The sequence below is a fragment of the Dama dama genome, chromosome 19 (genome assembly GCF_033118175.1).
Source record: "Dama dama isolate Ldn47 chromosome 19, ASM3311817v1, whole genome shotgun sequence".
In the NCBI taxonomy this organism is placed as follows: Eukaryota; Metazoa; Chordata; class Mammalia; order Artiodactyla; family Cervidae; genus Dama; species Dama dama.
The window spans coordinates 83249020-83276732 of NC_083699.1; the positions used below are offsets into that span (position 1 = coordinate 83249020).

The 27713-nt window shown below is 49.3% G+C and overlaps 1 protein-coding gene across 1 annotated transcript in view; it reads left to right on the plus strand.

Moving 5' to 3' along the window:
• Positions 1–27713, plus strand: part of EPHB1 (EPH receptor B1) — a 449527-nt gene that overhangs the window by 128457 nt on the left and 293357 nt on the right. The window contains exon 2 of the mRNA XM_061167645.1: positions 6486–6550. Within this exon, the coding sequence (XP_061023628.1) occupies positions 6486–6550 (65 nt within the window). The remainder of the gene's footprint in view (positions 1–6485; positions 6551–27713) is intronic.

The following is a 27713-nucleotide window of genomic DNA, read 5'->3' on the forward strand; positions in this document are numbered from 1 at the left end:
TCTGTTCAGAAGGTTGGCGATGAGATTGCCGGGAGGCTGGACTGAATTGGCAATAGGAAGTCTGGGCAAGTGTGAAGTTACAGCTGAGCAGCTGTTGGTTGCGGGACCCTGTGTCGGGGCTGAGGTTTGCAAGAGTGGCAGGCACCTGAGGAATCTTGTAGACATCATCAGGAGTTCTTTGCCCAGTGAGCGGGATGTATGAAGACAGGACACACCCCCAGGGAAGACCTGGAGAAAGAGCCCCATGAGGCCCCTGGAGTGAGCCTGGGTTGCATCTTTGGCAGGCCACGGTGATGGACGGAGCAAGGCCATGAGTGGGGGCACCGAGGAGCCTGGGACGGTGGCTGGAGGAGTGATCTCCTGGAAATGCTCAGGTTCTTGTGATGAGTTCAGGTCTGGAGGGCAATGTAGGGGTCCCATGGAGAGGCTAAGGGCCTCACCATGATCAGAGCTGCCCAGCGCACTGTGAGCGCTGGCACACTCTGGATTTGGGAGTGGGGGAGGCTGCTCACGACATGTCTTGTTCCTGCCGGTGTAGACTCAGTTCTGGAACAATGCGTGTGTGTGTGTGTGTGTGTGTGTGTGTGTGTGTGTGTGTGAAGGGGCTGGTCACTGAGCCTCCTGGGTAAGGCAGGAGGAAGTGCCAGCTGAGCACCAGGCTCCTCACACCTGTCATTTTATTCAGTGTTCACAACTGTCCCTGGGATTCCCCCTTCCTGCCACTCAGCGAGGCCGTAATTGCAGGTTTAGCTGCGTGGTTATTTGATTAATTTCTGTCTTCTCACTTGTCTGCAAAGTCCTCGAGGGCCAGGGTGTCTCTTTTCCTCTGCTCTGCGCCCACCTGCCTGTGGGAGCGACTCAGACAACCTTTGCTGCATGGGTGCCATCACCCCCTGATGCCATGCCTCTCAGCCTTCTTCCAGTGATCCCAGCCCCTCGTGAAGGCTGAGGGAGAGGCTGGGGCCGCAGTGGGCTGACCTCCAACTCCTGGCCTTTACCTGAGAGGACCTGGATTCGTAGAGCGACTCTGGGCTGTGGCTCCTGGGTTTCGGGAGCTCCGTGAGCCATAGAAGGCTGCACCGGGCAGTGACTGCACGGCCGCGCTGGTTCTTCCCTGCTTGGAAGGTCCTTGGATTTGCCTTATCAAATACACATGAGGCTCTGCTCAGTGGAGGCCCGGAAGCCCCCATTCCATCTGTGTATGTTGTTGTATATTGTTACCACCATGGAAGGACGTTGTAAATATTTTCAGCTGAATGTCTGATTAGTGTCTCTCCAGAAAGAGTGGCAGAACTGTAAGGAGAGGGTTTATTTAGCTCTCTCTCACCATGATGGGCATCTAATTCATCCCAAATGTCAATACATCCCAAGGTGCCAATCCAGACAGAAAGGGGAACCGTCTGCAGAGCTGGGTGGCAGCTGCCTTTTCCTCTGTGCAGGGGGTTCAGACCTGCCCCCACCACCCCGACCCTCGGGTGGCGGCCTCCTGTGGTTGGATGGGGGACCCTGAGGGTTTCCCTACCAGAACCACTGAAGGGAAATTGTTCCCTGGGAAAATGGGGTCTCTTTACCAGGCTTCTCATGTGCCCCAGGCTTCTCGGGTTCTTGCCAGTCTGGCTGGCTCCTGCCAGAGACCCCCTTCTGTCTCCCCTTGCGGCCTCCCCTCCCCTCTGGCTCAGTCTTCCTCACCCCGCTGTTAGGTTTGGGATGACTCCCCGTTCATCCACATTGACCTGTCTCTGCTTCTCCTGGTCACTCTGTCGTCTCTCCCAGGTGAGGTGCATGTCTCCATTCCTCACTCCCACCATAGCCCACCCCTGCCCAGGAGGCCAGTGTTGCCTTTGCCCAGAGACAGTGGCATGTGTCTTTGGGGATGGACCCACTTACTCCCCACATGTCCATTCCCTTGGGTTTCTCGGTTTCCTTCTTGTGGTCTCAGCCAGAACAGAATGCTGAGTGAGACTTTGCTTCTTGTCTCTCCACTGGACCAAGAGTCCCTCCAGGGGACCCACTGCTCTGATTCGCTGCCGTATTCTCCACTTATGTCACTCCTGGGTCTTTAAAGGAAGGAGGTAGATGATCAGTAGGTTTCTATGATCATTAATTCTTACAGAAATCTTAGAGGTATTTTACAGATACCATCTTTAGATCCTTTTCATAGCTAAGAAACTGAAGCTTGGAGTGGTTCAGTTATAATAATAAAAGCATTCATTTGCGGTGCTCTGTGTCACGCAGTCCACTCTTGGCCCTGAGCTCTGAGCCCTGCTCCATTCTGCAGGTGAGGAGGGAGGGGAGAGAGATGGTCATTATGTGGTGGAAGTGGGGCCTGGACCCCATCTGCCTACCCCAGCGCCTTCTCTGCCCTCCATGTGCCCTTCCCAGCTTTTCTCCCTTGGGCAGTGAGCACGCACGCCCAGAGAGCAGAGGCTGGTGGTGGGTATGGGTCCCAGAGTCATGCCCCCTGTAGGCATGCGATCTGACAGCAACACATGCACCTCCAGCTGGTTTGGTCCCCATGCCGCTGTTTGAGAGCAGAAGTGATGGTAAATATTTAATTGTGCTTCCACCATAACTTTCTGCCAGAACTCTCAATATGCTTTATAAATGCAAATGAGTACTCTCTTCATCTCCAGGGAGATGTAAATCTCCTCAAATCACTTTAATTCAGCCCCCACCAGAGTGTAATGCCATAATCAGGAGTGCTCTGTGCCAGAAAAGAAACTGCCCTTAATCATATCGAGTGGATGGTTTATGGTTTTGTGGCCTTCCATCTCCACAGCGGGCAGGATGCAGAGAAATGGATTCTTCTCGTTGCAAGTTCTGTCCAAGAAGGTGGATGGAAAACATTATTTAGAAACAGATTCAATTGTAGCCCTTGAGCAGGTAACTATGAATATAATGAACTCTTAGATTGTATTCCTAGGGTTAACAGAACAAACCAGTCCTTGGAAGATTTAGGAGTGAAGGCTGTTTCTTACTTTTGGTTCTGGACTCTAGTTCCATCCCTGCCCATGTCCTCTGCTCTTCACTGCACTTCAGCATGATCCTGAAGTTGGGGAGTGCCTCCATATACATTTTTATTGCAATATGTGCTGTTCTGGGGGGCTTTTGTGGCTTCTTAGCTTTATGAGCAAGATCCTCCATTCCAGGGCACTGCAGAGTCCACAGAAACCCATGTCTGCCCAGTAGGCAGCAGGCTGAGATTTGAGGCTATCAGCATCAGGATGGGAGGCTATGTGACCCTGAAGGAGGCACTACGCTATTCTGTACCCTGGTCCCCAACTCTGCAAAGTGGATTCAGTGACTCCTGATTCAGGCCCACCTGGCGAAGGCATTTAATCATGGAGATGAATTTCTCCAGGGCCTCATGGAGTGCCTTTGGAGACATGTATTATGTAAATCTGGTGTGTCATTATGATCATTATTAGTGCTGTGAAGTGGAGACGCGGGGGAGAAGGAGGGCTGCTCCGTGCAGGAACCGGCCTCCCCAGCTGTCGGAAGAATCGGCAGAGAAAACAAACTCAAGCAGTCTGTTCCTGTGCTTGCGTTCCTTTGGTTATGCAAGGGGCACCACTCTTGATCCAACTCCAAGTGAGCTTGGATGGGCTAGTAAACCCAACTCCCTGTGTTTGCTTTATTCCCCTGTTTGCAGTGAGAGCCCCCACTCCAGTGGGAGGCAGGTTGTGAGGAGGGGCCTCATTGACCTGTTAGCACCTGTCCATACTGGTCCCATTGAGATACCCTGGACCCCATCTGAGCCATGGGTATAGTCCATGCCAGTCACCATGGGGTGGTTCTGGGGTCCCTTCACTAGACCTGTTCTGGCCCAGAGACTCTGTCTGCTCCGTCTATGCCATGTCTGCCTGGTGGGGTCACTCCAGGCTGGGATGCTGGGTGTCCAAGGCCCTGTCACCTGGGCAGACTCCCACCATCCCTTCTCTGGGATTGAGCACTGAGAGACAAGGGCATAGGACACCCCTTGACTCAGCACAGCTCCTCATTTATCACTTTATTTTCACTGCCTCAGTCCTGCCCACAGGGTAGGTTTCTTCCTAATCCTTTGGTTTGTGCCAGGAGTTCTTTTGTTTCCTAAGGGGCCCAAATTTCTGCATTCATAGTTCCCATCTCCTGCCTGGAATAGAAAACAGAGAATGACTGTTCACAGGGGATGGAGGGATGTTCAGGAGAAAAGGAAACAGTAGGGAGAAACCAAAACAGCACATCAAGTCTATGTCCTGTGTCCATGTTTATTGAGCTACCTGTTCAGTTAGGGTGTACTGTGCCTGGTGCTTTGATACATGCCTTGGAAAGTTCAAGTGCATAAGACACCTCCACTGGCCTGAAGAGCACCACTGTCTGATTTTGAAAGGTGTCCTTTTGGAACTCTGGACTCCCATGCCAAAAAAAAAAAAAAAAAAACCCCTCACAATTGTGTATTTGACTCATAGCTTCCAACTTAGGCAAAACTTAAAATAGATCATAGACCTAGATAGGAGAAAAGCCTTTGTAGTCTTGGGTTAGGCAAAGATTTCTTAGGTATGATATCAAACCATAAAAGAAAAAAGTTGATAAATTAGACTTCTCCAAAATTTAAAACTTCTGCTCTTTGAAAGATGCTATTAAAGGAATGAAAAGATAAGTCGTAAAGTGGGATAAAATATTTGTAGGCCATCTGGTCTGATAAAGGACTTGTATCCAGAATAAAGAACCTACCAAACTCAACAATAAGGAAACAACCCAATTTAAAAATGGAAAAATATCAAATAGACACTTCACCAAAAGATATACAGATGACAAGAAATCATGTGACAAGATGCTTAACATCACTCTTCATTAAGGAAATGAAAATTCAAACCACAATGAGATACCACTGCACATCTGTTAAAATGGCCAAAATTAAAAATGACTGACCATGCCAAGTGTTGGCAAGGATGTGGATGAACTGGAACTCTCATATACTCTCATCTAATAGCCCCAAAATGGAAATGACAGATGAATTGGTAGACAAAATGCAATCTTTCCATACGGTGAAATACTACTTAGCAATGTAAAGGAATGAACTATTGATACGCACAAATATGGTGAATCTTAATTATGCTGAGCTAAGCCAGATTAAGAAAGTATACTATATGATTTCATTTATATAAATTTCTGGAAAATGCCAGTTAACCTACAGTGAGAAAAAAACAGATTAGTTATTGCCTGGGGACAGTGACGGGGTGGGGCAGGGGCAAGAGGGAAGGAGGGATTTTAAAGGGACAGGAAGCTTCTGGAAATGATGTCTCTGTTTCTTGATCGTGGCGATGGTTTCATAGGTATCAATATATGTCAAAACCTATCAAATTGTATGCTTTAATTATGTGCAGTTTATTGCATGTCATTTCTACATCAGTAAAGCTGCTGTTAAAAAAAAAAAAAAAGGATTTCTCAGGTGGTCTGGTGGTTGAGACTCTGCTTCCAGTGCAAAGGGCACGGGTTCAATCCTTGGTTGGGGAACAAAGATCCCACATGCCGTGTAGTACAGCCAGAACACACTAACCCCCATACACAACAAACAAACACCCCTGCAAACAAAAGGGCTTTTGGACTTGCTGATCAAAGCTCTAGTCAGGTTTTGGGGAGAAGTTTCCATCGAGAGGTAGGGCTGACAGCAGTCGATAATAGATTGAAAGGAAAGACAGAAAAAAGAAAAAGGTGCCCCATTTTCAGGACACTTCACTGCTACCTGCCCGAAAACAGTTGTAGTAAATATCAGCTCTGTAATTGCTACATGGTGCCTGGTGATCTTGGTATATGTGCTGTAGCCACCTTGGTGCCCCTGGGGGCTTGTAGCCAAGCCAGGGTGTCCGTCTTTCCCTTCCTGGCCAGAGGGATTGGTGACCAGGAAGCAGGCCTCTGGGGTCTGAGATGTGTGTTTGTGTTTGGGGTGAGGCCTTTGCCAAAGCCACATGAGCTTCCAGCAGAGTCTTGGGAAGGGGGTGGCCATGAATCTGGGCCTGGAACCTGCAGGAGGACTGAGTGTTGGGGTCAGAGAAGTTGAAGGGAAATCAGCTGAGAGTGTCAACATGGATGCCCAAGGGGAAGCAGAAGAGAGGAGTGGGGAGAAAGGAGTAGTGAGTTGGAGATCAGAAGGAGGTGGCTGAGAATGACTTGAGGGGGGAATTCGATTTGACTACTTGGTCAACACATAGGTTGAGTGATGTGAGAAGATGCCATGTCTCAGGGTTAAAGTGATGAGTAGGCAGATGATGTCACACACCATCCCCCAGGTGGCTTGGGGTCATTCAGTAGAGCCTTAGCATCAGGACACCTGAGGTCTGTACCTAACTCTGCCACGAGCTGCTCCTCCTAGCAGACCTCTTCCCCTCAGCCGTAGGCTTGGCAGAGGAGCCCAGGGTTCCTAGCACTGACATTTACAGTCCTAAGTAACTTCACTGTCCAGTAATTCTTCTGACTCACTATATTTTCCTTTTTTTGACCTTCAGAAACTTTAATGGACACCAGGACGGCTACTGCAGAGCTGGGCTGGACCGCCAATCCCGCATCAGGGGTGAGTGTCAGACCGTCCGTCCTCCTGTCCTGATGAGTAGTCATGGGAGCAGAACCTGACTTGCCCCTGTGGGATGTGGATTACAGGTGTGAATGGCTTTGTCCGTGGCCCATCCACAGAGAGCCAGCAGCAGGTGGCTAAGGCCTGTGTGGGACTGGGGCCAGTGGCTGCCAGTAGTTGGGTGTTCAAGTCAGTGGTGATGGGGAGGACAGAGATCCGGATGTCCGTGGGGCTGAAGAGGGGCCAGGGCATGAGGAGGAGCTCGAGTTCAGAAGGGCTGAGGCTGTCTTTCACCTGGCCCTGCCTTAGAGCAATGTTCTGGATTCATTCGTTCAGTGTTCATGCACCTGGTCAGAATCTGTAGCTGCAAAGATGAATAGCCTTGAGGAGCTCATGGCCTCCTGTGGGATCCACCACATGCATGAATGAGCTGAAATGTATCCCTCCTGGGTGGCAGTGGGGAGACTGACAGCCAGGTGTGGGCACAGAATTGGGAGTGAGACACTTCAGAGGGAGACAAGAAGCCTTTACAAAAAAAGTGCATGCAAGCTGGGCTTTGGAGAGTGAGTAGGAGTTTGACAGGCAGTAAGTAGGGAGTCTGGAAAGATATTCCAAGTAGGAGGAATAGCTGGTTAAAAGGGATGGGGTCATGAAACGATGTAAGAACAAGAGTCTGTGTGTCTGGACCTTGGGAGGGTGTGGATAGTGCTGAGGTGGGGCTGGGCTGTGGATTGGGCAGTGCACAGTGTGGGGAACTGGGACTGCTCTGCTGAGTTAGCCATTTGGCTTTATGGATCTTGTCACACTTGCTGACACGATTGTTGAACTGTTGAAAGAAGGCCCTTTTAGCTGTCTTGGATGGGTCAGAAGCATCAGATTAGAATGGGATACTCAGGACAGTTGGAGCAAAGCTAAGCAGGAGGCCTTGGCAGCATTTGGCAGTGGGTAAAGACACTGGGGAGGGGAGAGGCGGAGGGAGGAGGTGGGATGGGATTCACATCTCAGGCTCGAGTGGCTGGCTCTCTGTGGGGCTTAATCATGAAAGGAGAGGACAGGAGGAATGCATGGACTGTTCATCCCGGCGAGGGGGTGAGGAAGGGGCAGGGTTAGCTGGATCTTCTCTTCAATCTCACTCCTCCTCTCTCCTCCCTGCCTTTGGTCACTTCCAGCCTGGGGCCTCAGGCCACTCTGCACCCCAGGGTGTGAGTCACAACCAGTCCTAAGACTCCCACTTATGTCTCAGGGACATTGGGATTCAGGTCCCAAGGCAGACTGTGGCCTCACCTGTGCTTTCTCTCCAGGATCTCACTTCTGGGTGCAGGCATCAAACCTTGGGGTGAGCTGTGTTTCCCAAAGTGGGGCCAGGAGCAGGGGCCAATCTTGCCCACACTGACAAGTCCAAATCCTGCTGGGAACACTGCAGGCCACCAGGGAACACCTCCCACTCCCACTGGGGACCTCATGAAAGCTGATGATGCAGCAACTCTTCAAGTGGCCCAGACATTAAGGATTTGGCCCTCTTCTACAAGTTACATTGTTAACAGAAGGTTTGCATGTTTTCTCCTGTGACTTAACTCATTGATGTGACTTATGGTTCATTTTCTCCTTGATTTTAGTACACACCACCTGTCTTCTTTAAACTTCTGAACTCCTTCCCAAGACAGGTGGTCCTTTTGGGAAATATTCAAAGTCAGGAGATGCCTGGAAGGGGATAAGAAGGAGTGAGAGGCAGGAGAAAACCAAGAGGTGGTCTTCTTACAGAAGCAGAGGGGGCAGGGGTCAAGGAGGAAGGGGGCAAAGGTGGCAGGTGCTGCTGGGCTTCGGATGGTGCACTGGGCTTGGTTACAGCGACCCTATGGGTGCCACATGCTGATGGTTTCAGGAGGGACCAGGGTCAGAAGCCAGAAAGCAGGGCGTTGAAGGGTCGATGGGAGGTGAGGTGATGGAGCAGCCCATGAGAGGAGGAAATACAGAGCCCAGGAGGTGGAGGCAGGTGCCTCTCAGGGGACAGGATTCCTTTGTGGTTGAAATGGCAGGTCAGAGAGACAGGAGGACTCAGGATTGGTATGGAAGCCATAAAATAAGAAGTCTTTTAGTTTCCCATCTTCTCTGTGAGGTTGGAGGGGTGGTTGGGAGAGTGGAGGTGGGGAGCCTTAAGTAGCAGGTCTTAGGAGGGAGGAAAAGGTGTGAGGTAACTGCCACTGCTGGTGAGTTGGGAGAGTCTGGACTCTTTGGAAGGAAGGTGGCTGGAATGAGGACCTAGTTGAGGTCCAGGCTGTGTGTGTGTGACGGCCCCAATCCAGTGTGCCTGGAGGCTGTGTGGCATTGGAGTCATCCTCACTTGTGCTTATGCGAGAATGGTGGGCTTGGGGGGGTCAGGAGCTGAGGATGTTGGCAGGAGGGGTTCAGCATCTTGTAGCATGACATCACCCCAAAAAGAAGAGTGACCCCAGGACCATTGTGACAAAGTACAGAGGCCTAGCTGGGGGTCTCAAGGAGACTGAAGGAGGACTGAAGGCCATGGCCTTGGATCAGGGCTTAACTTTAAGACACACAGAGTACTTCTGGGTGATAAAGGGGTCTGGGGAGTGGGGCCAGGGTCCGGCATTTGAGAAGCCAGGAGGCTGGGTGAATGGTCCACATTTTCCTGGGATCCAGTAGGGGAGGAGATGAACCCCGCCCCAGCAACCCAGAAGGAGAGCAAATTGTCCTTCAGATGGCCCCTGCAGTCAGGATACAATGCGTGCTGAAGATGTTGGTGGGTGGGTAGGCATTGTTCTGGTAGTCTGTGGGTCTCCAGGAAACTGGTTGGCCTGGTCCAGAAGGGGTACCATGATTCTACTAGGGGGGCCCAGTTGGCATTGCAATGAACCCTATCCACGGTGCGTGGCCTGTGAGGAAGGCTCTCCAGAGACAGGCCAGGAGACTTCCTTTTATGGTTTCCCTGGGTATCTTCACCCTTGTACTCAAGGACTGCCAGATGCGGGAAGGATTTGGACTGCCCACCCACACATAGCCTGCAAATTGTTTTTAGTTATATCGCTGGAAAATGGATTATAATATTGCATGTCAAAACCAGAAAGTATTTCTGCTCAAATGGCAAAATGTTGCTTTATAATCTAATTGCAGCTTTAATTTAAAGCCTTTAGGTTTAACCCGAATCAGAGGCCACCTGGTGAGCAGAGGGAGAAAATAATAAATATATTTATGAAGTAACAGTTGCTGGGGGGATGGGGGGCTGAGCTCCCATCAGAGGGCATCCCAGGACCCTCACCCATGACCCTGTGAACTCCACCCTCCTCCCTTGGGCTGCCTTCAGTTACCTCTCCCAGACCCTTCTTTATAGTCCTGCTCCAAAAGGGTCCTGACCTTCACATGTCAGGAGCTCTGGGCAGGAGGGTGCTTTGAGAGGTCCCATGGTCAACACTCAGGGCGGTGCTTGGCTGCCACAGGGCTCAGTAAGTGCTAGTTCTCATGGTTTTGTGGTCCACCTTAGCAGTCGTCCCCATTCCTAGACGGGTTTCCGGGGTGGCTCAGGGGTAAGGAATCCGCCTGCTAATGCAGGAGATGTAGATTTGATCCCTGGGTTGGGAAGATCCCCTGGAGAAGGAAATGGCAAGTCACTCCAGTATTCTTGCCTGGGAAATCCCATGGACAGAGGAGCCTGGCGAGCTATAGTCAGTGGGATCACAAAGAGTCAGACAAGACTGAGTGACTGAACGACAACCACTGTTCCTAGATGCTGCCTGGCCGTCTCCCCTCTTTTCCTTTTCCCCTTCCCCCTTGCATCCCTGTCTGCCCCTCAAGTGTCAGTTCCATTCCCGTCCCCTCAGGAAGCCCTCCTGGGTGCCGCTTCCCACCAGGACTCCATGGTAGGGGCCCTTTTCCTAAAGCAGAAGGCTTGGTGCCAACTCCTAACTGTCCATCACTCTGTGAGCTAAACCTGCGTTGATGGGTGCTTCCTCCCACTGGACAGAGAAAGGAGTGGCTTCCCCTCTGTCCCCGGTCCAGCAGGGGACAGGCTTCAGTAAATGTTTGTTGGCCACATAAAATGAGGAAGGAACAGCGCATTCATGATACTTACTGCATCTTCAACCCAGGGTTCTGAACTGGGGAGATGCTTGGTTTAGGTTTATTGTAGCCCAATAAAATGAGATTTGTAGGCCTCTCAATACCCAATTGATTGTCAGTATCTTTTAAAGAAACTTAATCAGTGACACAGATAGAGCTACCTCTCCTATGATGAGCATGATGGAGAAGACCAGGACACAAGCCAGAAGATCCAGCTGCTTTCACATACTGGCTCTGATGGATAAGGAAGGCAAGCTGGGTCCCTCTGACAGTGAGGCTTATTCAGCTCGCTTGTTGGAAATCCAAGCAAGGCCTTTTACTTTTGCAGAGTATTGCCAGGGCTCCTTGGCTATTTGCATGTGGGAAGCCAATAGCCTCTGTGTGGGAGTCTATGACTGTGTAATGTGTGGCCGCCGTGTGAACATCTACAGATCCTGAGTTACCTTGAAAGAGCACTTCACGGCCTTCCAGACTTCACCTCCATCTGTGCTACTCTGTGGAACCACCTCCTCACAACCTGTGACATGTTCTGTTTACCACATTAATGTTGGCAAATCTTCATCATGGGAAGGTGGGAAGGTTGATAGAGGAAAGATGCAAAAGAGTCTGGAGTCAAGCCTGATGAACCTTCAGGTTGAGCAGGCTGGGTGTGTGCATGCCTGTGCTCCATGTGTGTATGTCTGTGTGTGTGTGTGTGTGTGTGTGTATAAATATGTGAAATGTGTGTTCATGTGTGTGTGTCTGTGCATCTGTGTATAAATATGTGAAATGTGTGTTCATGTGTGTCTGTGCATCTGTGTATAAATATGTGAAATGTGTGTTCATGTGTGTGTGTGTCTGTGCATCTGTGTATAAATATGTGAAATGTGTGTTCATGTGTGTGTGTGCATCTGTGTATAAATATGTGAAATGTGTGTTCATGTGTGTGTGTGCATCTGTGTATAAATATGTGAAATGTGTGCTCATGTGTGTGTGTGTCTGTGCATCTGTGTATAAATATGTGAAATGTGTGCTCATGTGTGTGTGTGTCTGTTCATCTGTGTATAAATATGTGAAATGTGTGCTCATGTGTGTCTGTGCATCTGTGTATAAATATGTGAAATGTGTGTTCATGTGTGTCTGTGCATCTGTGTATAAATATGTGAAATGTGTGCTCATGTGTGTGTGTGTCTGTGCATCTGTGTATAAATATGTGAAATGTGTGCTCATGTGTGTGTGTGTCTGTGCATCTGTGTATAAATATGTGAAATGTGTGCTCATGTGTGTGTGTGTCTGTGCATCTGTGTATAAATATGTGAAATGTGTGCTCATGTGTGTGTGTGTCTGTGCATCTGTGTATAAATATGTGAAATGTGTGCTCATGTGTGTGTGTGTCCAGGTATGTGTGCTGTGCTGTGCTGAGCCCTTCAGTCACGTTTGACTCTCTGCAACCCTATGGACTGTGGCCGCCAGGCTCTTCTGTCCGTGGGATTCTCCAGGCAAGAATACTGGAGTGGGTTGCCATGCCCTCCTCCAGGGGATCTTCCCAACCCAGGGATTGAACCCATGTCTCTTAGTCTCCTGCCTTGGCAGGTGGATTCTTTAACACTAGTGCCCCCCGGGGAGCCCATATCCAGTTACAGGTATGTCTATGTGTATGTGCCTGTGTGTATATGTGCATCTGAGTATTTCTGTGTGATATGTGTGTGTGTATTCCTATGTGATACATGTGTGAGTGTGTGTGTTTGTGGCTGTGGGTGTATGAAGTTAAATGAGCTGATTTCACCTTATGCCTCTGCAGGCAGTTTCCAGAGTTCTGGAAAGATCTTAAGTGATGAGAGTATTATTGGAAGTGGAGAGCTTCCGGAGAGGCCAGTGTGTAGGGCACAACCCTCATTTGAATACCTGTGTATGTGTCTGATAAATTAACTCCTCAAACAGGATGCACGCCCATGAGAGCGGCACACGGGGGCTGTCCTTCCCCACCGCCCTCCTTGTCCTCCTGGGGACCCTCCTGGCTGTTCCCTTTCCCCATCTACCAGTTCCAGGCACCCTCACTGGCTGCCACATCCTGGGAGTAAGGACAGCACACTTAGAAGAGAAATCCACTCTAATAGCACCTCATTCGTTCCAAGGCCAAGCAAAATCAATTGAAATTTAGTTGGCCTGATAGGTGTGAAGGTTATGGTGCAGCAGTGAAGGCTTCAGGCCCTGGCATCAAATAATCTGGCTTCCATTCCTGCTCTGCAGTTCCCTGGCTGTGTGATCTTGGCCCGTCACCCAGACTTCTTTAGTCCCAGGGTCTCCTCTGCTCAACAGGGCGAGGATGGGAACGATTCCGTATATGCAACCGTGTGGACAAAAAGTTTTCCTGGGTAAACACTCAGAAAGTGTTAGCATAGTACTCACCCTCTGGAGGCCTGGATTTTCTCTTTTCTTCTTTTGATGACTCAATCATGCTAATTAAGACAGAAAAGCCTGAGCTAAATTAGGCAAATCCAGGAGACATTTAGCTCTGGGCAAAATGATTTTGTGAATGGAGTTGTATGGTATTTGAATTTCCGGCCATGCTGGGGGCAGGCGAGCAGAGGGGAACAGAATCGGTAATCCATTTTCAGATTGGTACCCCTGCCTGGGACTTGGGAGTGTTGGAACTGGTCACTGACTGCCGGGAGCCACGCTTCAGGATCAGTCAGGGTTTCCTGGAGGCCAGGGACAGGAAAACACAAGTAGTCTTAAGAAAGTTATCTTGGCTCCTGTGAATGAATGGTCCAGGGGCTAATGTGGCTTCATGTGTGGCTGGGTACAAATCCTTGGGATCAGTCTGTCTCTTTCCCCACCACCTTTCTCCTCTCTCTGCTCCCCTCGTGTTGGCTCCTTGCTGAGCTTCCTCTTGGTCATAAGAAGCCTGCAGCCGCTGCAGCTCCTACAACCTCATCCATCATCCCCTGGGGCAGAGCCAGTACCTCCTCTGGGATCCCCCAGCAGAAGCCCTGGAATTAGCTCTGAATGGGCCTGACTATATCAATTTGGCTCCCACGCCTGCCCTGATCCAGTCCCTGCATTCAGGAAGTACTGAGTGGTCCTCCCAGGTCCTGTGTTCCAACCCCGTGCTGTGCTGAGCCCACCAGAAGCCTTGGGCTGAAGGGCTGGAGGGAGTACCTCTCCGGAAGGAATTGGGATGTGGGTACCAGAAAGCTGAACAGTTGCTGGGCACAGAAAGAGGAAACTTAATACTACATCACAAGGCCCCATGTGCTTTACGACCGGGTGTACGTCAGTCCTCACAACAGCCCCATTTTACAGAAGAGGAAACTGAAGCACAGAACAACTGTTAAATTGCTTCTGATCACATGGCTGGAGAGTGCCATCTAACCTCCTGCTGCCTGCTCGCCTGCTGAAAACCACGCTGTACCCTCTTTCCTAGTAAAATGCTGCAGTGTCTCCAGAGAGTGGCTTCTCTCTGGAATTTCCAGAGAGTTGGAAAAGGAATTTCCAGTTTTGAGTTGCTGGAGGTCCGTCGAGTTCAGGCTCAGTGTCTAAAAGATTTTCTCACAGTTTAGGACACAGTTGGATCTTTTCCCTGAGCTGTTACCAAGGAGTAAGGACTGCTTTCTCCACTGGGAGGGGCCCTGCCTCCCAGCCGGTGGGCCTCCAACTGCCCTGCTACCTCTACCCTTCCCACCCCTCCCCTGCCCTCCTCAGGTAAACCCCTGAGATAAGTCAGAGCTCCCACCCTGCGCCTCCCACCCACTCTTTATCTTTTTCTCTCACTACCAAAAGGCCTGTAATTAGGAAACATTAGCAGGCTCAAAACAGCTTTCATACCTGAAACATCCTCTGTAATTGCACTCAGCAGTGCTCTTCTCTGGCTATTAATGTCACTTTTATGAAGCAATGAGGAACAAAACACCCCGAGGCACTTAAAACATTTTTTTAAAATATATAATACATGTCTTTTAGGAATGGAAGTTTAAAATCACCTGCTTGACAGAGACCGTGATTGACAAAGGCTGGGGGCTCAGGACAGAGCCAGGGGCCCAGGGGTCCACGGGGTTCAGACACTGCTCTGGAAAGAATGACGGCCCTGGGGTGGGTTGGCCAAGGCTGGTGGATCCCCTGGGATGAAAGGTGGGCCAGACAAGGCACTGTTCTGCCTGACTTCATCATGTGTGGTTGCTGTCACTGGGTTTTTACATGAGCTCTTTTTTGTGGGCATGTGTGTGCCTTTGACAGAGAGGTGACTGGAGTGTTACAGATGAGCAATGTCATTGGGTAGAATATGAATTATTACATTGAGTAGAATATTAATTATTGCACTGGTTGCAGAAATGTTGGGGAACCATTGACCGAAACTGCTCACCTTGGTCAGGCAAGATGATAACCACTTGCCTGAGTTGTCTTACAACAAGAGGTCCCGATAAGGAACAGGATGCTGCTGCTGAAAACTAACTGGGATAATTTGGAAGGGGCCCAAAGGAGGAAGGAGACTCCAACCCATGATATGTCCCAACAACCTCCCAGAATCCTTTGCACTGGAGTCCGTCTTGGCTGAGAGATGTGAGTGCCACCCGGAAGGACCCAAGTCACATCACATATGGGCACATGCAAGATTGGCCAGAGGCAACCGGGACACTAACCCTGTTACCGTAAAACCTGAGATTGTGAGCCACGTGGCAGAGCAATTGTCCTGGTTTCCCTAACCCTACTGCTCTCCACCCGGGTGCCCCCTCCCAAGAACATTTTTTGCTTTGTCAGCATGCGTGTCTCCTGAGACAATGCATTTCTGAATATTAGATGAGAGCCCACTCTCCAGCCCTGGAAGGGCTCCCCTTTCCTGCAACAGAAGTACATGGAGTATGACTGCATGCATGTGTGTGGAGGGAGGGATGGATTAAGGGAGAGATGCTTCTTGACTCGCTGTGTTAAAGAACTCTGGGAGTTGTGGTGGTTCACCAGAACCTGACTGTCTGACAGATTTATTTTCTTGCTCTTGAAAATGGCTCACAGACTCATTCGTCAATGGAGCAGGAGATAATTCTGTCCATAAGACTCCGGGAGGGAACCCCAGAGGTCACCCATTCCCCCTCCCCCTCTCAGAGGCAGGCTTAACCCTCATTTGTCCAGACAGACAGATGTCTTTTCTCTAAAATCTTTCCCAGGAAGGCAGACCCCTGCCATGCCCCTTGTCCCAGCCCTGGGAACCTTTCTCCCACCGGTCTGTCAGGCTGGGGACCACCTGCCTGGTGAAGGTCAGAGAGGCGCTCAGGGCTCTGGAAGGAGACAGGGCTTCTGACACAGGCGGCAGGGTGGAGCTGAAGGGGGCGTCCACAGGGTCTCGTTGCCTTGACAGCCCTGACTCACAGCTCCTCACTGGTCTCCTTGGTGAAAGAAGAAATCTGTTACAGGAGAGGATAAAGCATGAGAAGAAAGGTGAGGCAGAGTTAAGAGACCTGTAGAAGATGGACCAGAGTAAAACAGGTGGAGAAGGGAGGCTCAGGGTTGGCAGCAGCCAGATGGGGAGTCTAGCCTGGCTCTGGAAGAAGGCACCTCACCTGTGTGGAAACAGGGCGGCCCTGGGATACACCTTTGACATGACCTCCAGGTACAGCCAAAAGTGAAAGAATCATTTGGCCTGAATTCCACTGTATTTCTGGTAGCATCAAGGAATAAGCCCAGGATTTGGAGTCTGATGTGCTGGGTCTGTTGCCATTTCCCTCTGAGTTCTTTAACTTCTGAGTCTATCTTCTGCCTCTATCACATGGCTAATGTAAGATCTTATTTACAGAGTGCTTGGCAGCATAAATTGTGCTTAGCTTCCTTGTAGACTCCAAGGCTCAGTCAATACCACTTGCCCTGACTAGTGCTAGTGGCTGCAGTGACTCTTGTCTGAGAGACTTAACTTGCCTGGGATGAGGGTGGGGACTGATGGGGGTTGGGAGGCCTGAGATGCCAGATCAACTTCCCAGCATTTCTGTTAGGTTGTGGCTCTTGTGAGAATACCATCAGAGGGTGCACCTTGTTATTACTCACAGAGCTGTTATTGAGAACAGTGATACCTACTGCTACTACTAGTTATTGCCAGTTAAGTACCAGCTGTGTCCTGGGCACTGGACATCAATGGTACCACCTCATGGAATTCTCACCAGGACCCTGCATGCCAGGGAGTGTTTCTCCCACTTTGCAGATTTGCAGAGCAGACACTGAGCTCGCGGGCAAGGATCCAAAGTCGCAGAACTGATGAGGGGTTTTGCTGAGACTGACCCCAGGTCTGTCTGACTGTGAAGCTCACTGTGGTGCTTCTGCCCCTGAATGAGAGTGAGGAAGGGCAAGTCATACATCATCAAGAAACAAGGGAACAGAGGGTGAGGAAAGGCAAAATCTCCATTTTCTACAAAGGGAAAGGGCAGGTTTGAAAGCCAAGGGCCACTGAAACATACACTTACTAAGTACCCATGGGTCGCTTTTAAAGCAAGCTGTTTGGAGAGGTGTGGAGCAGGTGCAGTGTAATGTGTGGGGGTTAGAGGCAGAGTAGTAGCAAGTCCAGGGGGAGCCTTGAGGGTGTGACCCCATTCCCAGGGCAGGTGAGGACTGGCCAGGAAGCTGGAGGAGGATGCAGGTGGTCCCTGGCAATGGGTGGCTCCAAGTGATGATGAAGGAGCATGTGGTTAGCTCGCACCCCCAGGTCTTGGTGAATGCTGAGGAAGTGAGGACTCCTGGGAAGGGAGAGAGGTGAGCTGTTGTTTTCCATCCAGTGACCCCATGTCAGTTGGGCTGAACGGCCCTTTTGCATTCGAGGTGCTCCTCTGCTGATAGAATGAGGGGGGGGGGGGCAGTTGTGGCACACCCTCCTCTCCATACGTACTGTCCCACTCACCTCTCTTCCTGCTGAAGACAGGGATGCCCAACACGTTTCCCAGTGTCACAGAGGACAACCAACGTGAACGACTTTGGGGTCAAGATTCAGGCTTATCTTGCTGAGTGAGAGCTCTGCCTTCAAAATGTCATGGTCTGTGTTAGTGGTCCACACTTTCATTTAGGTGCAAACGAGTCACTGTGAGCCAGGTGGACAGTGACTCAGGTGGGGTCTTCTGAGTGGCTGGTTACCTATTCATGGGGACCAACTACACGATGCAGGTGCAGGAAGGGCAGGTGCAAGTCACAGGTGATGGTGGCCTCATTGCATGCTGTTCCAGCCTGAGCATGTCTGCAGAAATGGGCTTATTCTGGGAGACCAGTTTTGAAAGGGACACTGGAAGACCTGGAGTGATGCCTGGTGGGGGTGGTGCCTTGTGGAGGATGGTGCCTGGTGGGGGGTGACCAGTGATTGTGTCTTTCAGAGAATGTTGGTTAGACCTGGGAACCTCAGCCTGGAAACAATCAGAAGCAAAGTCCAGGAGGCAAGGGCATGAGATCAAAGCCCTCCCCAGGCTTATCCAACCAAGCTCCAGGAGCCATGGTTTCTGAAGTGGATTACACACAGTGGCCACATTCCCACCATTGGGGAGGGGGCAGGATGGGGGGAGTGTGTCCCCTTCTAAGGCCAGATTTGAGTTTCCTGCACCCTGAGAATGGGCATGATGCCAGGAGCTCCTCAAGGAAGGCCAGTCTCTTCCTCCCCCCGTGCCTTGCTCCCTTGTTTCCAGGACGCTTCCCACGGGCCACGGCTAGCCTGACCCACTCTCAAAACTCTGCACTCATGGAATGGAGACCTCATCTCCTTGCCCTGTAACCTCATGTGCTGGCCTCGGCTCTGTGTTCTGAGCGGAAATCCGTCCAAGCTGAAGGGAAATGCCATTGGTGTCTCCCAGGGGTAACTGCTCCTCAGTGTTGATGGAGCTCAGGCCTGGGCAGACCAACACCAGGTTGGTGGGGCCCGGGGCCGGCAGCTCCCGCCCCTGCCTTGTTCGACAAGGCCTTGTTGGGCAGCAGTGAGGACCACATTCAATCGACAGCTTAAGATAATCACATGTGTGAGGCGCTGGGATAATGACAGCTGAATACCCTGCCACCGTTGCCATAGTGACCAGCCAAGCACTGGTTCCCTCCTTTTTTTTCTTTCTTGTTTTCTGGGCCTCCTTGTTACAGGGCTAGCTGGTGGGGTGGGGGCCGGGTGAGTTTGGGAAATGGGAAAGAGGAGGAAAAGGGGGAGGGGAGACCCAAGAGGGGTAGCCCATTATATGCTCTTTAAATACCCCAGCTGGAGGTGTTTTAAATCTCAACAGAGACAGAGAGAAACAGTGTCTTAATCCCCAGCTCCCTGTGAATTATTTAAAGGGATCTTGTCAGAAGGATGAATTTGTCACTGTTTCAGTGTCAACAGCAGCAGCAGCAGCTGTCATAATGGCTGAGGACCCCATTCCAGGCAGGGCCTGGTACCAAATGCTGCTGCCTGGTGGAAGTTACAGCAACCTGGGCCCTGTGGACAAGGAGCCTCCTCCCGAGGCACAAGCCTGCAGTGTTTCTCTTGGCGCACTGGCAGAGACCAGGGTGTGAAATGTGCCCAGATGCCGAGATGCAAACCATCTGGACCTTGGGCTGGCTGGCCTTGCCTTCTATGAATGTGGCTCCTATGGCCCATATCCATGGCGTCTCTGAGCAGTGTGGGGCACTCACTGGCTGGGAGTGGTCTGAGCTGACCAGGGCTCCTGTGGCCTTTGATGGGTGGGCATATACCCAACGGAGGGCACACAGGCCCTGCTTAGGCCACAGTCAGTGTCCCCAACTTCAGACAGTACCCACAGGCATGCATGCACACACATGCAAGTGTGCACACATCAAAGATGATGCATAGGTACAGGCAGCTAGAGGGACAAGAGAGAATCGTAGATCATACACATCATGGAGGGAGAGCAGTCTCTCTAGGAGAAATGCCAGGAGCTCAGAGAGAGGCTAAACCTAAGGCTGTGGCTGATAGCCACAACTCACAGGGGTCTCAGATCAGGCTGAGGTGTTTCACGTGCATTTTCCATTTAATCTTCACAGCCATCTGGTGAAGTAGTTCCATACTCTGAGTATCCCTGTGTCCGAGGTGGAGGCTGAGGCTGAGGGAGGTTTAGGGGCATGCCATGGTCACAGGACTGGGTCTCACTGACTCCAGAGCCTGTGCATTGAACTCCTGAGGGTCAGGGTTTCGCAGGATGAGAGCAGTGCTGCTTCATCCCAACCCACTGTCGGCCGACACAGACACTTCCAGGCAGTCTGGATAGATCGTGTTTGGGCTCATTTCTCTCGCTCTCACCTCAGCACAGTATTTCTTGCATTTTTCCACCATCCAAACTTCCAGAAGAATTTTGTTGAGACTGCCTTGGGAAACAATGGCTATGTTTTCCAGACTCTTCTTTCCATATGCTAATTGTATTCTTTGCTCCCATCCCCTGCTCTTCTGCATCTTATGCACCCTTTGGGAAATTCATTGCTTTGTGCCCTTTCAAAGGTCTGGGCTCTCAGAAGCAGTGCCCACCCCAAGCCAGGTGCCCAGTTCCTTGGCACATTACATAGGGCCATGGTAATGAATAGGGGCCCTCCATGTCCCCCCAGCACGTCTGGGAGATAAATGGCGCCTGTTGGGAGGTGAGGGGGTGCTCTCAGTCCTTGAGGGAGCCCCTGAGTAAACGGCTGCCTTGCTTGGTTGGTGCACTAAATGGTAGATCCCTCTGGGCTTGTAGGAATTTATGCCCCACAGACTACATTTTACATTTTAATTAGCCCTCGAGCTTGTCTAATATCCAGGCTCTTTCAGGCTTAGTTTACTGTCTACACAGGACCTGTGTCCTTGGGATCCAGGGCGACCGGTGATGCTGGCTCTCGTCCTGTTAGAGCAAAAGCTGCAGCCCTGAGGAGTCTCTGGCCTCCTGTGTGTTCTATGAGAACATGTGCTTCCCGGGCCCCGGTGGGCTTCTCTTCCTGTTCAGAGGGCAGCCATCTTTTACTGGGAACCTGGAAGCAGAACTTTTGAATTTTCCCTGATTGTGAATCCGTGTAACTCAGACTGGGACTTGAATCCACAGTCTTTTAACTGAAGTCACACACCTGGCCTCAGATCTTAATGAGGCTCAGGTTTTTGATGTCTCATTGTAGAAAGAATTCAGTGAGAGACAAAGTGATAGGTAAGAAGTGGATTTATTTAGAGAGAAACTCGCTCCACAGACAAGAGTGTGGGCCATCTCAGAAGGTGAGAGAGTCCCCCAAAATGATGTGGTTAGTTTTTATAGGCTGGTAATTTCACAGGCTAATGAGTGGGAGGATTAGTCCAGTAATTTTGGGGAAAGGCGGAGATTTCCAGGAATTGGGGCACTGCCTACTTTTTGGTCTTTGATGGTCGGCCTTGGAACTGTCATGTTTAGCTTGCTGGTGTGTTACAGTGAGTGTATACTGAGGCTCAAGATCTAGTGGAAGTCGACTTGTGGTCATCTTAAACCTATTTGGCTCTAATCGAGGTCCCAGGTAGCTCAGTGGTAAATAATCTGCCTGCCAATGCAAGAGACTCAGGAGATGTGGGTTCCATCCCTGTGTGGGGAGATCTCCTGGAGAAGGAAATGGCAACTCGTTCCAGTATTCTTACCTGGGAAATCCCATGGACAGAGGAGCCTGCTGGGCTATAGTCCTTGGTACTGCAGAAGGTCAGGCACAACTGAGCGACTGAGCACACGTGCAGGGCCTGTGTCCTTCTTTCAAAGATTGTGCCCTGCCCCCTTCCTTCGTTTCGATTGGGCAGTGCCAGGGGAGTTAGGATCCTATGGGGCATAGTGATGGCAACCATTTGCAAAATAGCAGATTCCTTCAAACACAAGTTTGTGCCCAAATGCAGACATGGGACCAAAGTCTGTGAGTTGTGTTGAATTTTGTCCCCTTGTGGTCTGAACTGGTGGCTGACAGTGACCCAGGGATTGCCTGATGAGAGAAGGAGACCCATGCTGAAACCTGGGCAGAGGCAGTGCTGGAGATTCTGGGAGAGGTGCAGAGAAGGCTACTGGCTGGCCCTCTGGGTCTGTACAGAGACTGAGTTCAACTCTTCAGTCTCAGTGTTTCCTGCTGACTGAATGGCAGGATTATTTATCTAAGATGGAGGAGATGATTTTTACACCTTCATGTATGAGTCAGAAGCGGATGCTGAGGTTAACATAACAGCCATGCTGCTGCTGATAGTAATGATGATAGTTGGTACTTAGTGAATGGTAGTTACGTGCAAGCTCAGTGCTACATGGTTTTTTATCTAGGTGATGATCTTTCAATCTTCCTGACACCCTGCAGGGCAAAGAGTATTTTGCAGTTGAGGAAACTGAAGCTCAGAAAATTGTGTGTGGTCACAGAGCTGTAACTGGCAAAGGTGGGGCTCGCCTGCCCCCTCCAACCGCTCCCACCTTCCCTCCTCGCACCTTCCCCCTAGCCTGTGCCACTTGGCAGCCACTCTGGCATCCCGGCTTTCTCGGCTGTGTGCCAGGAACACTCTTGCTCCAGAGAGTCTGTTCTTATTCCCTGAGCCTGGAATGCTCCTCCCTCATCTTCCCCCTAAGCTGCGGGCTCCTGAGAGTCGTTGAAATCTCTGCCCGAAAGCAGACCTCTGACAACCCAACTGCCAGCTGTCACTTGCAAGCCCCTTCCTGCTCCTCAATAGTATTTAACACTGTTTAACTTTATATTACTAATTCGTTTGCTCATTCATCCTCTGGTTTGCTCCATTAGATTATCAGGCCCATGGGGCAGGACTTTGTCTCTTAGTCCCTGCTGGGTCACACTAACACCTAGATCACTACTTGGGGATGTGTTAGGTGTTCAGTTCTTTATTTTAAAAATGAGTTAAATGAGCAGGGTTGGAAACACATCAGAATAGCCTCTTGTTAGACTGAGAGAGCCCAAAAAGCCAGTTTCAGCGATTTCTGTGTCTAGAAGAGCCTGTGTCTTGGACAGGCCTTGTAGAAATGGCTTATTCTTAGCGGTTGCTTCAATACAGCACCCTGGCAGACACTGGGCATTCTGGGAGGGGCTGGTTGGCCCAGGAAGATGCAGCAGTCCAAGGAAGGGCTATCAATCATAGATCTTTCCAGAACTCCATGCCTGGAACTGTCTTCAGAGGTATAAGTAGAATCAGAACCCCTTAACTTCATTTTATAGTGGTTCTTAATTTTTGATCAAGATGTAGTATTTCCTAGCTTGCTCCTCCATCTATCTGACTCATCAGATTGGGATCCAGATGACCTTTGTCTGTTTCTGAAATCCAGCTCCATCCTTGGAGGTTGAAGAATATGTTAGAGTTTATGAAGGATGTTCTAGAAGATGGTGTCGATGGACCAGTAGATAGGGTTCATGGCAGTGGTTTTGAAGAACAGTGTATTTTACACTCATGCAGTTGCCCAAACAGCAAATGTCAACAGTCACTCTGGCCTCCTCCAGACCAACAGACCTGCAGGTTCTGATCCCAACAAGCAAGTCAGTCTGAGAAACTGAGATCTTGGAGGAACCTAGAGGCATCTTTGTCATACATCAAAGTCCTGATCTGAAAGCCTGAACAAGTGCTTTTTGATGGGTGCATTGTTTTCTTTATTAGGTTTATCTCAAGGACAGATGGTCTGTTGGCATCAATAATAATGCCCTTTCAAAGGCTGTTAGTATTCTGCTGGTTGTGCAAGGCTGCTTTGTTTCTTCTTCTCCCAGGGACAAGTTAGCCTGGTGACGCCTGCTGTAAGTCCCCAGCCAAGGACCAGGGGCTGAGGAACAGACCAGGACCTCGGTCGTCCCCTCAGTTTGTCTGTATTTATTAAGGGCTAGGCACTGGGAATACCAGGAAGTCTCGGATCTAGTCAACCTTCCAAGGGGCAAGTACACAGCAGGAACAGGTTGTGTTGGGGTGGGGGTGAATTTCTGAGACTGCAGCAGGACTAGAGAGAGCAAGGTGGTGACTTCCAGGACATTACCTGGAGATGTCCAGGTGGCAGCTGGATAAATAACTCTGGACACTGGGAGGAGGTCAGTGATGGTCCCCATGGTGGTTACAGCCTTCTGTGTGGCTGAGATCATCCAGGATGAAAAGTGAGAGGAGAAGGGAGTAAGGGTGGAGCCCTGAGAAACCTGTGGATTCCACTGGTCCCAGACATCCCGGATAAAAACATTGTCAGGTAATACCAGTGTTGCAAGGCTAAATGCACAGAATTACTTCACTGTCAACAAGAACTAATAAATTAGTCAAAACATAATTCCCTGTCCTCAAGGAGCTCACAGCCTGGAAGCAGAAACCAAAGCAATTAATGAATCATTCAAAACACTGTATTATCCAATGCTAAATTGTGTGGAATAAGCTCAATCGTACTTAAAGCATTTGGGAACATGGTAGCTGAATAGAAGCTGGAAAGACATCATGGGGGAAATAAGACCTGTGCTCAGTAGCTCAGTCATGTCGACTCTTTGCAACCCCATGGACTGTGTAGCCTGCCAGCCTCCTCTGTCCATGGGATTCTCCAGGCAAGAATACTGGAGTGGGTAGCCATTCCCTTCTCCAGGGGATCCTCCCAACCCAGGGATCAAACTGGAGTATCCTGAACTGGCAAGCAGTTTCTTTACCTCTGCATCACCTGGGAAGCCCTATATAAGACCCGAGGTCCCTCAAAGCAATGTCTGCGGAGAGCGCTCAGCTCTGCCACCCATCAGTGGCCTGACTCCTGGCTACTGTTGAGTGTCTCTGAGAGTCAGTGTGCCCATTTGTCAACAAAAGGTCTTGGTCAACACGACCTATCGTGGCTTCCTACCAGGTTGTTACTCTCTGGTTCTGTGTCTTGGAGGAGTTGAGATGGGATGAGGATGGTGTAGAAGAAAGGTGCTGGAACATCAGCAACATCAGGGGCAGAAATAGGCACTGGCTCTGAGTGATGGGAGAGGATGTGGCCCTGGCTTGAGCCCTGGCCATCTCTTGCCTGGTCTGCTGTGATTACTCTCTGGCCAAACAGGAAGCCAGGGCATGAGTCCAGGAGTGAGGTAATGCCAGCCCTAGTGCACGGTAGTGGAAAGCAACAGAGAGGCCAGATAGGAGGAACATTGTTCTGGAAGAAATGGCAAATTGGGCATGAAGTTGCCAGGGGCACACAGTTTGTGGATGATAGAGACCAGGCCATCATTGTTGGGTGTTGAGGTACAGGCTGTACCCGATAACCAAGAGTGTTCTTCAGAAAAAAACTGTATTGAGATGTTAGTTACATATAAAATTTACTCATTTTAAGTGTAGAGTTCAATGATTGTCAGTTTACAGAGTTGTGTAATCACCACTACAATCCCATTTTAGAACATTTCCATCAGCTCCAAAAGACTCTTCATGTCTATTTGTAGTCACTCTCCTTTCCCATCCATGGTCTCAGTCAGGGAAATACCAACACTTTTATGTCTATAGATTTGCCTTTTCTGGACTCTTCATGTAAATAGAGAACCATGCAATATGTGGTCTTTTGTGTCTGGCTTCTTTCCCTGGGCAGTCATTGTTTAGAGGTTGCATGTACCAGTATTTCCTTCTTTTTTATTTCCAAATTGTACTCCATCATATAGCTGTATCCCATTTCATATTTTTAGTAGTTTATGTGCTTACTAATTATGTGTTTAGTAGTTTATGTGTTTACTATGCACATTAACATGGGGAAGACTTGGTCTCAGGTGTCATATTAAAGTCCAGTTGAGAGCTCCAAGGATCGAGGACTATAGTCAGATTGGCATCAAGCTCAGGGTTGATCCTAGAAGTGGAATTCCTGGGTCAAATGATGTATACATTTCTAATTTTGATAAATAAAACCAAACTTTTCATAGAGATTGTACCACTTCACCCTTCATCCAGCTGTTTATTAGAATGCTTATCTCTGACACCCTTTCCAACATGGGGTATTATCAAACGTTTGTCTGACCAAAAAGAAAAAAAGTGTCAAAAGTATCCCAATGTGGCTAATTACCATTTTGGTTCTATTGAATGAGGTTTAGCACCTATTCATATGTTTATGAGCTATATCTGTTTCTTTTAGTAAACAGTGTTAATATGCTTTGCCCATTTTTCTGTTTTTTTTTTTTTTTAATGTATAGGTTTTTTAAAAAATCTATTAGGGGAAATTAACACTTTATCTGTGATAAATTGCAATACGTCTTTTCCTAGCATGTTTTCTTTTCTCTTCCTTTTGATTTTACCATGGCTATTTCCGTCATGTTAATTAAAAAAAAAAAAAAATTACATGGCACTGACTTGATCATTTATGGCTTCTGAGTTTCATGTCATCATTACTATACATACATTGTCTCTATGGTTTCTTTTCATATTTTTATGGTTTCATTTTTAATATTTAAATCTTTGATTCACTGGACATTTTTCCTGGAGTAAGGTAAGAAGTATGGATGCAGAATTATGTGTTTTTTCCAGATGGATACCCAGCTATTACAACAATTTTTAAAAATGGTTCACCTTTTCCCCACTGATTTGAGTTGTGGCCAACCTTCCAAATGGTGAGACCTATTGATTTGACATTTAGAACATCCCACCAGTTACTCTGCCATGTGTAGGCTCAGGAGTGGCCTTTTCGCTATATTCTTACAGAGACTTGATATTTTATCCTTTTAATTTTTTGCCAATCTGATAAGTAAATGGAGATGTTTTGTTGTTTTAATGGGAGGAGATAATTACGGAAAGAAACACAGGAGGCAGCATGTCAAATGCCTAGAAGTGGAGGCTGAGAAACTTTTAGTAGATTGGCTTTGGGAAGGGCGGCGAGAGCGCTCCCCCAGAGGCTGGAACCAGCATAGGTGTTAGGCCTGAATACCAATGGGATTGTGTATCCAGCACTGGTGAAACCCATTTTTTTAAGGATTTGTGAAGCTGTGCACCTAGTCCCTCAAAGCTTGGTTAGTGGGGCAGACCTGGTGCATGAAAGAGTATTAAGGGGACACGTGAAAGTGAAAGTCAAGTCACTCAGTTGTGTCTGACTCTTTGTGAAAATCTATGGACCCCATGGTCTGTAGCCTACCAGGCTCCTCCATCCATGGGATTTTCCAGGCAAGAATACTGGAATGGGTTGCCATTTCCTTCTCCAGGAATCTTCCCGACCCAGGGATCGAACCTGAGTCTCCCGCATTGCAGGCAGACGCGTTACCGTCTGAGCCACCAGGGAAGCCCTAGGTCTGGTTAAAGCACCCTCTCTCTGTCCCTCACCCCATCACCCCACCGCAACGTGATGAGAACCTAGAATTTCTGCACCAAGATACACTTTCAGTTTCCACCGGTCTGGTCCAACCCTCTGTCATCTCTCACTTGAAGCAGGAAAAGAAGGCCAGTTGTCCTGCTCATGTACTCATCCAACCCAGTCTCTGCTTTGCATCAGAGAACTCTTAAAAAACTCAGCTCTGGTCACCTATATTTTCCTCCCTAAAACTGATCAATGCCTTCTACTCTCAGGGTGAAATTCCAAGTTCTCCATCAGACTCACCCTCTCTGCAGTCTTCCTCCTGCTACCTCCAGGTTTTTTAAATGATTCTTCCTTCCTCAGTGGTGCCAGGACATTTCTCTCCACCACAGGGCCTTTGCACTTGCTGTTCATGGGCCTCAGTGCTCTGTCCCTTCTCTGCCCCTCTCTGCTGGCAGCAGACACACATTTCTCCTGGCTGACTTCTATCCACCCATCCCTCTCAGCTTGGAGGGTCATCTCTGCCAGGCCTCTTGGCATCCTGAAATTTTCCCTCACAGCAGTTAGCACAATTGTAATAATTTAGTTATTTTAATAACCATTTGTCTAATTTCTATTTCTCTTGCTAGATTATAAGCTTCATATTTCTGCATCCCCAGTGGCTAATGGAATGCCTGGCATAAAGTTGGCCTTCCATAAGTATTTTTTTCACTGATGGATGCATGAAGTAGAACTATAAAGCAATGACACTGATTCCAAGTATCACAAACAAATAATAATGTCTGTCTTCCCTGCTGGGAATGCTGTTCCACCCTCATCTTGATTTACTCAGATCTTCTCTTTCAAGGCCCACAATCCTAATTGTCACTTGCTCAGAGAATATTTGTGTTTCCTCCAGCCCACTCTGATTGCTATGTTTCTAACCCCTGTAGCTCTAGCAGGCAGAAGAATAAAAAAGGGAAAGAGACTCCATC